This window comes from Vigna angularis, chromosome 7 (assembly GCF_016808095.1).
Source record: "Vigna angularis cultivar LongXiaoDou No.4 chromosome 7, ASM1680809v1, whole genome shotgun sequence".
Taxonomy (NCBI): Eukaryota; Viridiplantae; Streptophyta; class Magnoliopsida; order Fabales; family Fabaceae; genus Vigna; species Vigna angularis.
Window position 1 is genome coordinate 4,166,074 of NC_068976.1, and position 16,221 is coordinate 4,182,294.

A 16,221-nucleotide genomic window follows, 5' to 3' on the forward strand; every position below is an offset into this window, starting at 1 on the left:
ACACAAACTGGCCCTTAACGTTTGATATCTCGTGAGTTGGTTCAAAACTTATCCACAACCATAATTGTCACCACAAATAATAATAAACGATTTTATAAACATACATCAATTTCATCACATATCTATTTCAAACCACCAAAAAAGAAAAACAAATCTAATTTACAAATTGGCGATCAAAGATGGTGCACAATGCTCAACCTTTTGTGAAAAGTGACTCTTAACACCATTTTCTTGCAAAATATTGTGATCAACGCCCTTAAACTAAATTACTCTGAACTTGTATTGCAAAGATGACGCTCAATGACATCCTAGCATTGCTTAATGCCAAACTATTAGCAAAAATTGACACTCGACGATACAGTTGGTCGCTCGTTGAGTGCCTTGGATGTCCCAAGCCTATAACACAAACTGGCGCTTAACGTTAATTTGATATCTCTCAATGAGTTGGTTCAAAACTGTTTTTACACACTAACACTCTTACCAATTTACTCAATTGCTCAAATTCTTAAGTTCTCTCAATCACACAAACCCAAGTACAAACAAACAAATTTGTGAACAAATAATTTAGCTACGTAAACCAAAACCAAAATAGTCATATTCACCACAAATTAAATGCATCAAAACAAATAAAGTTCATTATCAACATAAAATCAACCATTAATATGCACTCATCAATTTAGCAAAAACACCACAAGAGAATTAAAGACTAATTTTCCTTATTTTCACAAAGTTGCTTAACAAATCCTAAAGAGCCAAGATGTCTCTTAACTTGCAAATTATTCCTTTTTTACACCTAGAGAAAACATTAAAACGACATGACCATGCCAACAAAGACATTGATAAACAGAAATTCAAGAAATACAACACAAGAATATATGCAAGCAAGAAAAACCACACTTGCAACCAGATGAAATAGAAAAGACAAGGAAAAGGGATTGAAAACCAACTTACGCAAACAAAGAAACTCGTCGCAAAGAGCAATCCTACTATCTCAGTTCTTCAATCAAATGAACATAGAGAAAAAAATGTTACAAAGAAGTAAAAAAACTTTAGAAAAATGACTTTTAGAAAAATGATTTGTTTTAAAATAATAAAACTCATTCATAACAAACTATTTATATTAAAATTTTTAGTATTAAAATAACCGATTTAACCCACTATTACTTCTAAAATGTCATTTTCTAGGTCTTTATCTTATTCAATTTTTGAGTAAAATAAATTTTGAAAATTATGTATTATTGCTTTACATAAATAAAGTTCTAACTTTTTTTGAGTTTATTATACACACACGTTTTACTTAATTATTTTAAACCAATTTTAATAAAATAAATGCAAAGACATTTTAGTAAATTATTAAATTAAACAATTTAATTCTTTTTCTTTTCACTCATACAAATCACATCTACAATCTTTCCACCCACTTATAGTCATTTATATTCCACTTTCCTTACCTAAAAGTAACCTCCCTTTCCACTCTCTTTTTCCATCCTTTCCACCCATCCTCATCCAAACAAAGGTTCACTTATACCATATTCAATTATAGAGGGTTCATAAATAATAAAATACAAAAAGCTAAGCAAAATTTCCCTCGATATGTACATTGCAACATATCAAACTGCAGAACATGAAACCTGGACATATGTTTTTGAACCGTCTTGAGTAACTGATAACTTCAACAAACCTCCTCACACAAACATGCAACACTTTGATCTACACAATCTGTCATTATCTCTCAGCAACAAAATTTAATCTTCTCATTATCTATCAACAATTTAGTCAAATATGGAATCAAAAGTAATGTGTCTAGTATCTGTACTTGTTAATATACAGTTGTATAAGTTGACTGTGTCATGTTTACTGTGTCCATGGAAGTGCATCAGAATAAGGATTTGGTCCACAATATTTGAATAAACCTTCAATTTCAGGGCACCCATGGGGATAAGGAATTGAACGATGAAAAGGGTCACGCTTTAGTTTCTTGTGATAAAGTGAACCTCGACAGCCATATGGGTCTTTCTGGAACTGAGTTCTAACCAATTCCTCACCTCTTAGAGCAGCTGCTTTTGAATTTGATGTAGCAGGAGTACCAGCATAGAAGAACCTTGACTCTGGAAATCCAATAGCAGATCGATGTAGATGTGCAAATCTTTTTTCCTTGAAATCATAACTTACAACCTGATTTCCAGATTCAACAAATCAGATTGAAACATTTTATTATATATTTTGGTTCCTTTATAGACATAGAAAAGAATGGAGGGATAACATATTTGATAAATTAAATCAGCATTTAGAAGGAACTAATGAATCTAACCAGTAAAAGCTTGCAATGCAATAAAGGAATAGAATTCTTCATTTCACATAAGAAAGGCTTACATACAGTTATATTTTGGGGATAGGAGCCAGTAAGCTCCCGGAATCGACAGACACTAAATAGAAGATTTTCAAAGCTGTCACGAGCATGCTCCTCTGTAAGTGCTCTCCATTTCACACTTTCTTCCTTACCTACAAACAACCCAAAAGTATGACATCATTTCTGATAAAAATTAATTTGGAAAGCATATGCATATAAACTAAAGCTGAAAGATAGTGAAATTCATATCAACAGCAGCCTGATAAAACTGTTATGCAGCAGAAATTCATCAAGCCAACTTTATATTCATTAGTAGGTCCATGGCGCAAACCATTAATCAGAACAAAAGCCGTTGAAACTTTAGTTTTGTATCTCTTCCTAAATCATTAACAAGGCCAAGAAAACATTTTTTACAATATGAATGTTCCTTACTGCACTTCCTTTCTTTTCCTATTCAAATAAACATTTCCTATGATTTTTTATGCTTTCAAATCACAGAAGTTGGACTCAAATAGAATGAGTTCATCCAAAACACAACATTAAAATCAAATATTTGGAATATTGAAGTTGCTTTCCATAAATTCAAATCACTGGATTTTAAAATCTACAAGCCTAATTCATGCACTATTTCTATTTATTCAGATCAAATTGCTCAACTCGTAAAAGTTGTAGTATATGAAAAAACTATATTCATAAACCTGTGCATGCATTAAAAATAATATAGACAAGAAAAATAACAACTTATAAAAAGTCATAAATAGTGAGATCCAATACATAACAACTGAAATAGGTTCACAATTTATAAAATCACTCATAATAAACAATAAATTCATAATTGTCCAATACAAACAAAAACTATCCAAGGTTGTTCACTGGATTGGAGGATGGTGTGTGTCAATCTTCTTGGTGTTGTGATGTTAGGGTTTGGTGATCCATTTTTTATTAAAACTGACCTGGCCCAACCCAAAAAGCCCAACGCTCTTACCTTTTTCTGTTAGGATTGTGTTTCACAGATCACAACCAGCGGGGAAGACACATGAGGCACAAGTTTCACCATGGTCCCCTGTGATTACCACCCTCACTGTCTTCAGCACTCTGTCCTCACTGCCTACGCTGCTACCCTTGCATTCAATATCTAGAAAATTTGAATGGGATAGTAGTACGGGTGATTCAGAAAATGCTAGAAAAAGACTGAGTCAAGAAGAGAGCGAGGTGACTGTCAAGTATTTTCAAGAAAAGGGACACTCAAACTACTATCAATTCCATTTTAAAGAGAAGTGAGAGGGAGGATGCTTGTCAAGAAATTGCTCTATTTTTCTACAACAATGCTATTCCATTTAATGTAGCAAAGAGCAAAGAATTCAAGAGGGTGCTTGAGTTGGTTGCCAAACATGGTCTCGAATTTAAGCCGCCATCATACCATAAGATTAAGGTGAAATATTTGAAGCAACAGGTTCAAAAGGCCAATCTGATCTTGGAAGAACATAAACTATTTTGGATGAAATATAGATGCACAACAATGATAGATGAATGGATTGATAGGAGGAGATGGACTATACTCAATTTTCTGGTTAATAGTCCAAGGGGGACTGTCTTTTTTAAGTCTATTGATGCTTCTGACATATGCAAGACAACTGAAAAAGTTTATAAGATGTTGTTGAGGGGGTTTGGAAAAAAAAATGTGATCCAAATTGTAACTGACAATGCAACAAATTACAAGACAGCTGGAGAATTGTTAATGCAAAAGAGACAAAAGTTATATTGGACACCTTATGCACCCCACTGCATGGATTTTAATGTTGGAAGATTTTGAAAAGAAAATACCACTCCATCATGAAACAATAGCCAGTGGTAAGAAAATCACAATCTACATCTATTCAAGATCAAGTCTTATTTCCTTGTTGCACAAATTTATAAAAGGGGCAGATTTCATAAGCCCTGTTAATACTCGTTTTGCCACTTCCTTTTTGACTTTGGGATGCTTGAATGAAAATAAAAGGTCACTTATTAAGATGTTCACATCAAATGGGTGGAAATCTAGTCAATTGATAAAGACTTGTCAAAATATATTTTAGGAAACTTTAAATATTATTTCCATGTATTTAATTTGTTATATTCCCTGTATCTTGCTATTATTATTAGAATTACAGTCCCACAATTTTAGGGATTTGTTCCGTAGAATAGGTTGCTCATTCAATGAGCTCTTGTATATATATCCAATGCATGTAAGGAGACATATAATAGAAAATAATATATTCTCTCTCCTAAATTCAAGATGGTATCAGAGTCATGGTTAAAGTCTATCCTAGCGAGTTCTAAGTGGGCATTTCTGTTTCCACCCGTTGTCGGGCCGCTATTGGACCACCCATTAATTTCTACTATCACACACGAGATGTCTATATCTCGGCGTGAAGGGAGTGTGTTGGAAGTCCCTCATCGACTAGAGATAAGGCCAATTTATAATATATAAGTGAGGTGCAATCCTCACCTTACAAGCCAGTTTTGTGGGATTGAGTTAGGCTTAAAGTCACTTTTAATAGATGTTACTTTCAATGAACGAGTAAGCTACTTTGACCAATCTCATCTTCAGGGGGAGACTTTAAGAGAGGAAGATGAACCTTTGATGTTACCAAATCTGTCTTTTGGACCAGAAACAAAAACTCAAAAGGATATGACCACTATATGTGAGGTTGAAGCTGAAGAGGAACAAGTAGAGGTGAATCAAATACCTCAATCTATAGGACCAGCAACTAAACCTCATGATAATACAAAATTTGGGAAAAATTTGGTGTACACACAAAGAGAAAAGGCCATTCTAAGATCTACTCATGTTCAAGAATCCAACCCTACAACATTACCTGAGGTAATTCCTTTTGATCATATAAATTCTATCTCTACTGCTTGTGATGAATTTCCTTCTGAAAAACCAGTTGAACAGATAGATCATAATTTAGACCTCCCAATTGCTCTTAGAAAAGGAACCAGAACATGCACAAAACAACAACCTTACCCCTTGACAAATTATCTATCCTTTGAAAAATTCTGACCTACCCATAAAACCTTTCTCACAAGCCTAAACACCACAACTACACCTTCTTCTGTATCTGAGGCATTAATTGGCAAAAAATGGAAACAAACCATGGACTTGGAAATGGAGGCGTTGGAGAAAAACAATACTTGGCAACTAGTCTCCCTACCACCTAGAAAAAGGGCTATTGGGTGCAAGTGGGTTTATACAATGAAGTACAAGGCTGATGGGACTATTAAGAGGTATAAGGCAAGGTTGGTAGCCAAGGGATTCACCCAAACATATGGAGTGGATTACCTAGAGACTTTTGCACCAGTTGCCAAAATGAACACAGTTAGAGTAATTTTGTCGTTGGCAACAAACTACAATTGGGAACTGCAGCAATTTGATGTAAAAAATGCATTCCTACATGGGGATCTTGAAGAAGAAATATACATGGAAATACCACCCAGGTATACAGGACAGATTGAGGCCAACACAGTTTGCAAATTAAAAAAGGCGCTATACGGGTTGAAACAGTCACCTACAACATGGTTTGGGAGATTCACCAAAGTTATGATAAGTCTTAAATACAAACAAAGCCAAGGGGACCACACTTTATTCATCAAACATTCTGATTCAAGGGGAGTGACAATACTATTGGTCTATGTGGATGATATAATTATTACTGGGAATGATAAAAAGGAACAACAAAGGTTGAGCCAATGCCTTGCCAAGGAATTCGAAATCAAGACTTTAGGGAAGCTAAAATATTTTTTGGGAATTGAAGTAGCCCATTCCAAGAAAGGAATCTTCATATCCCAACAAAAGTATATCATTGATTTGCTACAGGAGACAGGTAAAACAGCCTGCAAACCAGCAAGTACACCTGTTGATCCAAATATAAAGTTAGGAAGTGCAGAGGAGGATGTTTATGTGGATAAAGAAATGTATCAAAGACTTGTGGGAAGACTCATTTACCTATCTCACACTAGGCCAAATATGCCTTTGTTGTGAGCTTAGTTAGCCGATTTATGCACCAACCAAAGGAAGCATATTTACAAGCTGTACTTAGAATTGTCCAGTATTTAAAAGGGACTCCGGGAAGAGGAATTTTGTTAAAAAAATATAAGAATGCCAGTCTTGAGGCATATATAGATGCTATTTATGCAGGTTCAGCTGTGGATAGAAGGTCAACTATTGGATATTGTACCTTTCTTGGTGGAAACCTAGTAACTTGGAAGAGCAAAAAACAAAGTGTGATAGCTAGATCTAGTGCTGAAGCAGAATTTCGAGCAATGGCCCAAGGAATATGTGAACTTTTTGGCTAAAGATTATATTGGAAGACTTAAGGATAAAGTGGGATGAACCAATGAGGTTATATTGTGATAATAAATCTGCAATAAGTATAGCACACAACCCAGTATAACATGATAGAACCAAACATATTGAGGTGGACAGGCATTTTATCAAAGAAAAGCTTGACAGTGGCTTGATTTGCACCCTATATGTGTCCACTCAAGGTCAACTTGTAGACATACTCACCAAAGGACTGAGCAGCAGTAATTTTGAAAGAATTATATCCAAGATGGGAATGGAAAACACTTATTCACCAACTTGAGGGGGAGTGTCAAAATATATTTTAGGAAACTTTAAATATTATTTCCATGTATTTAATTTGTTATATTTCCTGTATCTTGCTATTATTATTAGAATAACGATCCCACAATTTTAGGGATTTGTTCCGTAGAATAGGCTGCTCAATCAATGAGCTCTTGTATATATATCCAATGCATGTAAGGAGACATATAATAGAAAATAATATATTCTCTCTCCTAAATTCAAGAAGACTAGAGATGGAGGGTTTGTGGAAAATTTGATATTGGATAAGAGATTTTGGAAAAATATTTTGAATTGCACGATGGGTGTTCTTCCCCTCATTAAGGTGTTGTGCATGGCAGATTCCAATGTGAAAGCAGCCATGGGATTTATTTATGAAGAAATGGATATTGCTAAAGAGAAGATACAAAGTCTTTTCAGTGGAGTTAGAAAAAGGTAATAATAACTAATTATCTTACAGTTATATTGGAGATTAATTTACTTTTATCTTACTTAGCTACACTCCCCTTTAGGAAATCATTGACCAAAGATGGGGCAACCAATTATATAGGCCATTGCATGCTGCAGGCTATGACCTTAATCCCATGTTGCACTATGATACTAAATTTAAAGTTGACTATGAGGTGTAACGTGGATGCATGATTGTTTGGATAGGTTGGTGGGAAACATTTATGAGATCAGTAAAATTGGATTTTTTTTGTAGTTCGATAGCTCAACATGCACTCAAAAACCAAATTCCATCACAATGGTGATAAACATCCAAAATTATGAAGATTTGCAATTAGAGTATTGAGCTTGACTTGTAGTTCATTCAGTTGTGATCATAATTGGATTTCTTTTGAGAGGGTAAGAATTAAATTTATGAAATTGATCTTATAATTATTTTTTAGAGGCTAGTATATGTTAATTACTTTTATAATTATTTAGGTCCACACCAAGAAAAGAAATCATTTACAGAAAAAGACTATGAATAATGTGGTGTTTGTGATGGCTTATTCAAGATTGAAGAAGGATGTTAAGAAAACAAAGGACTATAACATCGATGATCTTGCTTTTGATGATGAATGGACTATGGAGGAAAATGAAGCAAATTCAACTTTGGATGCTTTAGATGAAGACACTTAGTTGAAGTTGGAGAAAATGAAGATGTTAGTAAAGTTGGTGTTGCTACACCTATGGATGATTTGGAGGTTCCTCCAATTTGGAGTCCATTTTTCATCAGAAGCAAGATCATCAATGTTTTAGTCATTTGTTTTTCTAACATCAATGTTAGTAGTCAGGTATGATCTTCTTGTTCAATCTTGATGTTTTGTTGTAAACAATTTCTTTCTTGGTGTGGACTAAAATAGTTATAAAATTAATTAACACATTACACTAGACTACTAGATAGTATAGATAAATAATTATAAAATCAATTTCATAACTTCGAATTCTTACCCTTTCAAAAGCACTCCAATTACACTCACATCAAATGAACTACAAGCTAGAAAACCTTTGTAATTCTATATGTTCAACACCATATGATTCCCCACTATTGTACTGGAGTTTTGGTTTTAAATGCAAATTGAGCCATTAGACTACCAAAATAAAAAAATCTAAAATTGCTCTTGAAACTTTCAATATAAGGATCAGTCTTACTTATCTCATTTCATACCATCCTATCGATGATAAATCATATATTAATTGGTTCACTTCATAATCAATTTCAAATTCAGGATTATAGTGCAACTTGAGATTAAGATAATATAGCCTGCAACATGCAATGGCACATGCAATTCGCTGTCCCATCTTTGATTAATGATTTCGCAAAGGGGAGTGTGGCTATGAAAGATAAAAATAAATAAATTAATCTCCAAACAAAGTCTATAATTAAAAAAAAAAAAGTATAAAATCAAACAAGTGAAAGGTATTATTACCTTTTACTAACTCCATTGAAGGGACTTTGTATCACCATTTTAGCATATCCATTTCTTCATAAATGAATCCCATGACAATCTTTCATAAAAGCACTTAAGAAGCTCAAAAAATATTTCATGCATATAACACATATGGATTTTTACTTCATTGATTTTTCTTGTTCATTCATTAGTCCCCAACCATGCGCAACACCTTAATTAAGGAAAATGCACCCCTCATGCAATTCAAAATAAATATCAAAATTGCGACAAGATTTCCATCTATAGTATTTACAACATGACTAGATTGCCTTTTCTTGGATGTGAACATCCTAATATTAATCACTTATTTTCAATCAAGCATCTCAAAGTCAAATAAAAAGTGTCAAAATGAGTATTAGCTAGTCTTATCAAATTCGTTCCTTTAGTAAATTTTTGCAATAAGCAAATAAGAGTAGTTCTTGAATAGACGTGGGTTATGATTTTTTTACCACTTGTGTTGTGTCTTGACGGAGTGGCATTTTCTTCTCAAAATCTTCCAACATTAAATTCATGCAATGAGCTCACAAGATCTTCAATATAACTTCTTTCTCTTTTGTGTCAACAAGTCTCAAATTACCTTGTAATTATTGCATTATCAGCTATAACTTCGATCACATTCTCTTCCCCAACCTCCTCAATGACATCACATTATCTTGAAAAAGAATTTCATTTATATAGTCCTCCTCTTATTAGTCCATCCATCTGTCATTATAGAGCACCCATTTTTTCTTGCAAAACAGTTTATGTTCTGCCCAAAGTTGTTACTTCAAATATTTCACCCTAATTTCATGGTATGATTGTGGCCTACATCCAGTACCATGTTTGGCAACCAACTCGAGCATCTTCTTGAACACTTTACTCTTTGATAAATTAAATAGTAAAGCATTGTTGTAAGAAAATAAGGCAATTTCTTGACGTGCATCCTCTCACTTTTCTTGAAAATGGCAATGATAGCAATTTGATTGATCACTTCCACTTTCATGAGAATACTTGATGAGTCATGACCCTATTCTGCTTGCTTTAGCTTTTGTCCAGCATCCTCTGAATCGCCTATTCTACTACCCCTTTCAAATCCTTTGTATTTTGACTTTTTAATCAAATTTTGCTGCAACTAATAAACAAAATCCAACATTAATTTTTTAACATCTTCATGAATCTTCAGGAATGGTTATACAAGCTCCAACATCCTTTGAAGTTCATGCTAATTGAAGTTTCAATCAATAAATTCTCTTGTCAATACTTTATCACAGTATTTACACTTCACATTTCTTGTTTCCCCATCAATTCAAACCCAATGAGTCCATGTAGGATCAGTCTTTGCTCTGATACCACTTCCTCTTTTAGCAGCATGACCTAAACCACCTTCAATGATGCCATTTTTTTCTTCAAATTCTGAAGAGGACAAAACACTCTCCAAAATGGTAGCAAGAATTGAAGAAGCATTAAGAAGAAATACAGAACAAAACACAATTGAAATAAAGGCAACTACCAATAAGTCTTGTGATGGCCGATGGTGGTGAAGCCAGCATCAGTGACAACAGTGTCAATGTTGCAATGGTTGACAAGGATGACAATGATGGTTGTGCTGTCGATAATCAGAGCATGTGTGGCTGAGAGTTCTTTGATTTTGTTTGGTTTGCAAATGGGAACCCTAGGGGAAAAGAGAAGAGTTTGGCTTCTTTTTCGGGTCAAGTTTTTTAGCAAACAAATGGATTGACACAGTACATGATCCTCTGATTTTAAAGGCAACCATGTGATCCAACTACATCTGCTCTTCTCCCGATCTGTCATGACGCACCTCATTGCATCCCCCTTACTCATATGATCGAGTACAAGAGTATACACTCTCATAATTGTAAACATGATTCAGACACATGATTGTATGTTAGATGAATCATATGACATCATGGAACATTGTTAAAAACCTTAACAACTTCCTCAGAAGTCTCTTTTGGTCTTTCTTTCCTTTTCACAAAAACTAAAAATATAGAATCTACCATTTTAATTGTTGGCCATCTATTGGCCTTCATTGCATGTGTCCAAACCAATTTTTTGGATATTTATCATTTTTGTCTCAATCAATATTATACAAATCTCTTCTTGTATATAATAATTTTGTTTCTTGTCATTTCTTGAGTGGCCTCACATTCACTGCCATTTAATATAGCTTGACGGACTAAATGTAAAACTCACATTCAACTTTGGTAGATACTCTACAATCACAAATACCTCTCTAAATTTTTCTCTATTGTGGTCCTCTTGCTAGTATCTTAGTGTAACATATCATTAATTTCTCTATCATTTTTGTAATATTAATCCTAGATATTTTTTTTATTTGATTCTTAGGAAGGATTCAAACTCAATGCTAGTGTATTTACACTAACTCACCAACTGATCAACCAAATAAGTTATAGTTAAACTTATGAACTTATTGTACAATATCTTCTAGTTTGACTTCCAAGTCAGATTCCTTCTCTCTTGCTAAAGTTAAAATGCATAGACTTTAGTGTATGCCTAGTAAGCTAAAACCCTTTGTTTCCAAAGTGTGTGTCCAAAGTTTAAGCCTAATGTTAACTATTTCCCTATCCCTCAATAAAGACTGTCATCCCAAAAAAACAAAACATAAAGTTAGGGATGGATAATATTTTTTATGTCCTTGAAAAGCATATGCAAGACTAGATCTAACAAGCAAAGATTTATGACTGAATCTTGATGCAATCTTATCCCCATAAGAAAGTTCTTAGCATAATCTCTTGGATAGGCCAAACTGTCAAATGACTAGTAAACACTAGAGGAAATATTCTATAACATGGAAATTTGAAAAATAATTCTACTAAATTAATATGATATTGTCTTAAAATTATAGCACTTCCCAAGGGATATGATCTTGTTGCTAATGAGAAAATATGACTATAAATAAAGAAAATCACAAATTCAATGTACCAATTCACATGTTCTTTTTCACATACATGGGTAGCATAAGTGCAACCAAAGACCAGCTTAATTCCCTACTTAATCGACCATCTTCAATTATCTCTTATTATGTCAATTTATATTTTGTTTTTGGACATTCATATCTCGCACATAGTGTCTGATCTTCCTGGGAGCAACAAACTATAAACCCAAAGCAGCAGTGTCAAACACATGACAAAGATAAACAGTACAATCAGGGAATTCTATTCTATTCCTTCTCCTTTAATAATTGTTCCTAACCTGTAATCCCTAACAATAAACATTAAGCAGGCATTTAGTTTCACCAGTCAGACAAAATATGCTACAATGCAAGTTCCATAACTCACCAAACCACCCTTTTGAATCCGCAACAGCCCAGTAACTCTGGGCCTCGCTGCGAGGTCCCGCTTCTCTACGAGTCTCTCCACCGCTGAACAGGAGCAAAGCAGAGTCATCCTTTGCCGCAATTTCAATCCCTTGAAGAATGTGTGTCACAAAAGTGGAAGCTTGGCCAGGATTCTTCTGATAAGACTCTAAAAACCAAGAATCCTCTTTGTCAATTTTGCCACAACTACTACTAGTGTAAACAGAATGCCCAGCAACCATCACAAGGTTTTGAAGCTTGGAGAAAGGGAAATCATCAGAACTCATTTCAGCTTTTACGTAGCCACTTTGCACCTTATATGGGGTTCCATAAAAGGAGAAAATCATGACAAGTATGAACACAAAGGACAAAGCTAAGAAGAGACCCTTTAGAGGGTGAAGCGTAAGGTAGTGGTGCAATCGATTCCCAAATGACTTTATCATTCTGATAGGGTGAAAGGGGGAACTTTTGGGCTTTCGGGTTCGTTTTATGGCAGTTCCCGATTCTAAGTCAAAATCGCTTCTTGGGTATGCGAGAAAGGACTTGGAAGCCTGAGATCCAAAAGGGTAACTGTTCATTGTAATGGGGTTTTCTATTATTTGGGAAAGAGAGTGAAGCTAAGCAACGGAATCATTGGATCGCAGTGGAAACACAAGCGATGAAGGAGGTCACATGGAGCAGTGAGTGGCGAAAATATGGCGTTTGAAGGCTCTAACGATTCACACAGAGAATTGAATTGAAGGACCTGAGTTAGAATAAGAGAGAATGCTCATGATAATGGAGAAGTGAAAGTTTTGGTTTGGTTGAGTGAAATTGCTGAGAATTGTTGTTGCAGCAGTGTGCGTGGAAGAAGTTGCGATGTGGAGCAATGCAGAGGATCAAAAGGGATCCAACTTCGGAGGATCTGTCCTTGTCTGTTTGGAAATCGCTATTTTATCAGGGGAATGAACACTTTCATTCAAGTGGTGAATTTAATTCTTAACAAAAATAAAAATTCAATTTAATTTTTAACGTATTAAGAGTTCGCTGGAAATGAAAAAAGAATTGGACCCATTTTTTGCTAAAGTTACTTTTTCGTACTTAAGTCATACCGAACCCTATTGATGTAGGATCATCACTTAAGCCACAATTTGTGTTAATTATATGAATTGATGTTAAATCGTACAATATGACTCAAGAACTCTACATGCCTGATCGTTGGTTTAAATTTCTAGGTCTGCTTTATATTAGTTGCAAAATTGAGAAGATCTTTTTTCATGTAATGGTATTAAAAAAATGTGAATACGTAAATTTTAGTAGTTATAGTTATATTGGAAAGATTACACGTTTTGTGAGTTGTAACAAGAAGTTGGAGTCTAGTCAAAGCTTCAATCACAATAAGTATGGTTAATCAAATTCAAAAAGAGTTAAAACCATCTATAAAACTAAACTCTTATTTATTTAGGCTATTGTCTTTAAGAATTTTACAAATTTAATTTGTGGTATTTATGTTTGTTGAAAGCAAAACAAAAGAGAAAGAGACAAAAAGTACAAAAGTAAAAAGAAAAAGTGAAAAACAAAAGTGTGTACAAGAGACCATTATCATTACTTTTGGTGCAGTAGCATATCTTTGACTAAACATTGTAATAGTACATGCACAATAGAACTGAAAGTGTGTCAAGAGGTTTCAAGTGTCACTCACACTTTCACATAAGATTTGCCTAGCGTAGTGAATTGTTTTTATTGTTCTTTCTACCTTATTTTGATTATTGTAATTCTTGTTTCATTTTTAGGTCTATGTGATATATACGGTGGTTCCTTTGTTTTCAAGTAAATAGATCTTTCTTTGGTTTCTATGAACACTCTACAAACACCATTAGGGAAAATTATTTTGAAGATTTTTACTTAAAAAACATTGATGAAAGTAATCCCAGACTACTCTATCTAGGAAAGACTGAGTTCTAGACTTGTTCACTTGTGACTCACTTCTCTTTCTTGGAAGCTACTTGGAACACTTTCATCATTAATTTATTTCTAGAAATCCTCCACCAAAAAGAAAAATCTTTTTGGAAAATCTTTATCATTCATAGTTATGAACATTTTGAAAATCTTTGTGAAAAACTTTCTTCTTTACAACATCATGAGTGATAATTCACATAATTTTAATTTGCATGATAGTTTTTGGATCATAGTAGTTTCCACATTTTGATAGTAAAGTTGATCTAGTGTCATGCTTAGATTGGGAGAAAAAGGTTGAAAAGTGTTGATAAGGGGAGTTATACCTACCCTATATATCTATGTTTTTTATGATGAACAAAAGAATGATTTTATGGTTTCTTACACAACAAATGGCATAATAATTACTTTACCTTTATTGTGTTTGTACTTGACGTATGAAATCATTATTGATAAATGATTCATGAGTTAAATAGATTGAATGTTTCATTTCTGGTAAGAAATAATCGGTTAAGTAATGTATATAATCTGTTAGATTTCTCCAGATATTACTATATGCTTAACATGGCCAAATAGCTGTGTAGTAATCGATTACATAAGTTGTATAATCGATTAAAACACGATGGTATGCCAATATGTGTTTGATAAGTGCATTGATCTATTTGGAATAGAAATTGATTTGAAAATTTGCTTAAATATTGAAGATAATCGATTACATAAGTTTCATAATAAGTTAAATATGTTTCTCTTGTCAAAATCAATTTCATTTAAAGCTTGGATTGTTTCCAACGGTCATATGAATTTATTGCTGGCTTGTATGAATTGTTTAATCGATTGCATGCGCTGTATAATTTGTTAAATCTAAATAGAGGCAAATTTGTTAAAGTAAAAGGAAAAACTTAACAGATTACATTAATTTCGTAATCAATTAAATTGCGTCAGGATTCAAAAATCCTATAAATAACTATCTTGCTCGCTGTTTCAAACTAATCTTTTGAGCTATCAATTTCATAACTAACATTTTGATTAAGTATTTATTACAGGAGAGTCCAAGAACCGTCTTCAAGAATCAAGGATAAAAATTGGGTTTATACATCAAGATTCTATCAAGAAATTGGGCTGAACAGTATTGATTCATTCTGCACTATTGGAGTGTACCTGGACAATCAATTTCAATGTTTGAATTTGCAATCTGAGTATTGTGTTCCTATGTTGTTGTGCTAGGGGGAGAGAACTGCGATTGTTCTCATTGAGAGTTGGTATTGCTTTTAAGGTGTAAAGAGAGTTGTGAGTGTTCTCTGCTTTTGGTAAGATTGTAAGGGTATTCACATCTTGTTACTATAGTGATTTTGAGTGGGGTGAGAAGTACATTGAGAGGGGATATCTCTGGATGATACTATAAGTGTTTTATTATTACAAGAAGGCCACCTCATTGCTTATTTCAGCGAAAAACTTCATGGGGCCACTTGTAATTATCCCACCTATGATAAAGAACTCTATGCTCTTGTGAGGGCTCTTCAAACTTGGAAACATTACCTTGTTTCCAAGGAGTTCATCATTCATAGTGATCATGAATCACTAAAATACTTGAAGAGCCAACACAAGTTGCAAAAGAGGCATGTCAAATGCCTAGAGTTCATTAAACAATTCTCTTATGTTATCAAATACGAGAAAGACAATTCTAACATTAAGGCAGATGCTTTATCAAGAAGAAACAATTTGTTGGCCACATTAGGTGCTCAAATTCTTGGTTTTGATAACATAACTGAATTGTATGCTCAAGATAGTGAGTTTGCCACTATTTATGAGGAATGTCTGCACAAACCACAAGGAGGATTTTATGTGAGATATGGGTACCTCTTCAAGGAAGGCGACATTTGTATACCCCAAGGATCACATAGAAAACTCCTTGTCAAAAAAAAAATGCTTGAGGGAGGGTTAATGAGGCATTTTGGGGTAGACAAAACCCTAAGCATGCTAAAAAACAAATTCTTTTGGCCCCACATGAGAAGAGATGTCCAAAGACATTGCTACAAGTGCATCACTTGTTTAGAGT

At 33.9% G+C, this 16,221-nt stretch overlaps 1 protein-coding gene across 1 annotated transcript; it reads right to left on the bottom strand.

Annotated features, from left to right (window-relative positions):
- Positions 1-1,573: 1,573 nt before the first annotated feature.
- On the bottom strand, positions 1,574-13,210 carry LOC108338329 (uncharacterized protein C57A10.07). Its single transcript, XM_017575132.2, has 3 exons — positions 12,214-13,210; positions 2,378-2,502; positions 1,574-2,175 (listed from the first exon to the last, which is right to left on the bottom strand). The coding sequence occupies exons 1-3, from the start codon at positions 12,806-12,808 to the stop codon at positions 1,855-1,857; spliced, it is 1,041 nt and encodes a 346-aa protein (XP_017430621.1). The 5' UTR covers positions 12,809-13,210; the 3' UTR covers positions 1,574-1,854.
- Between the last annotated feature and the right edge of the window lie 3,011 nt (positions 13,211-16,221).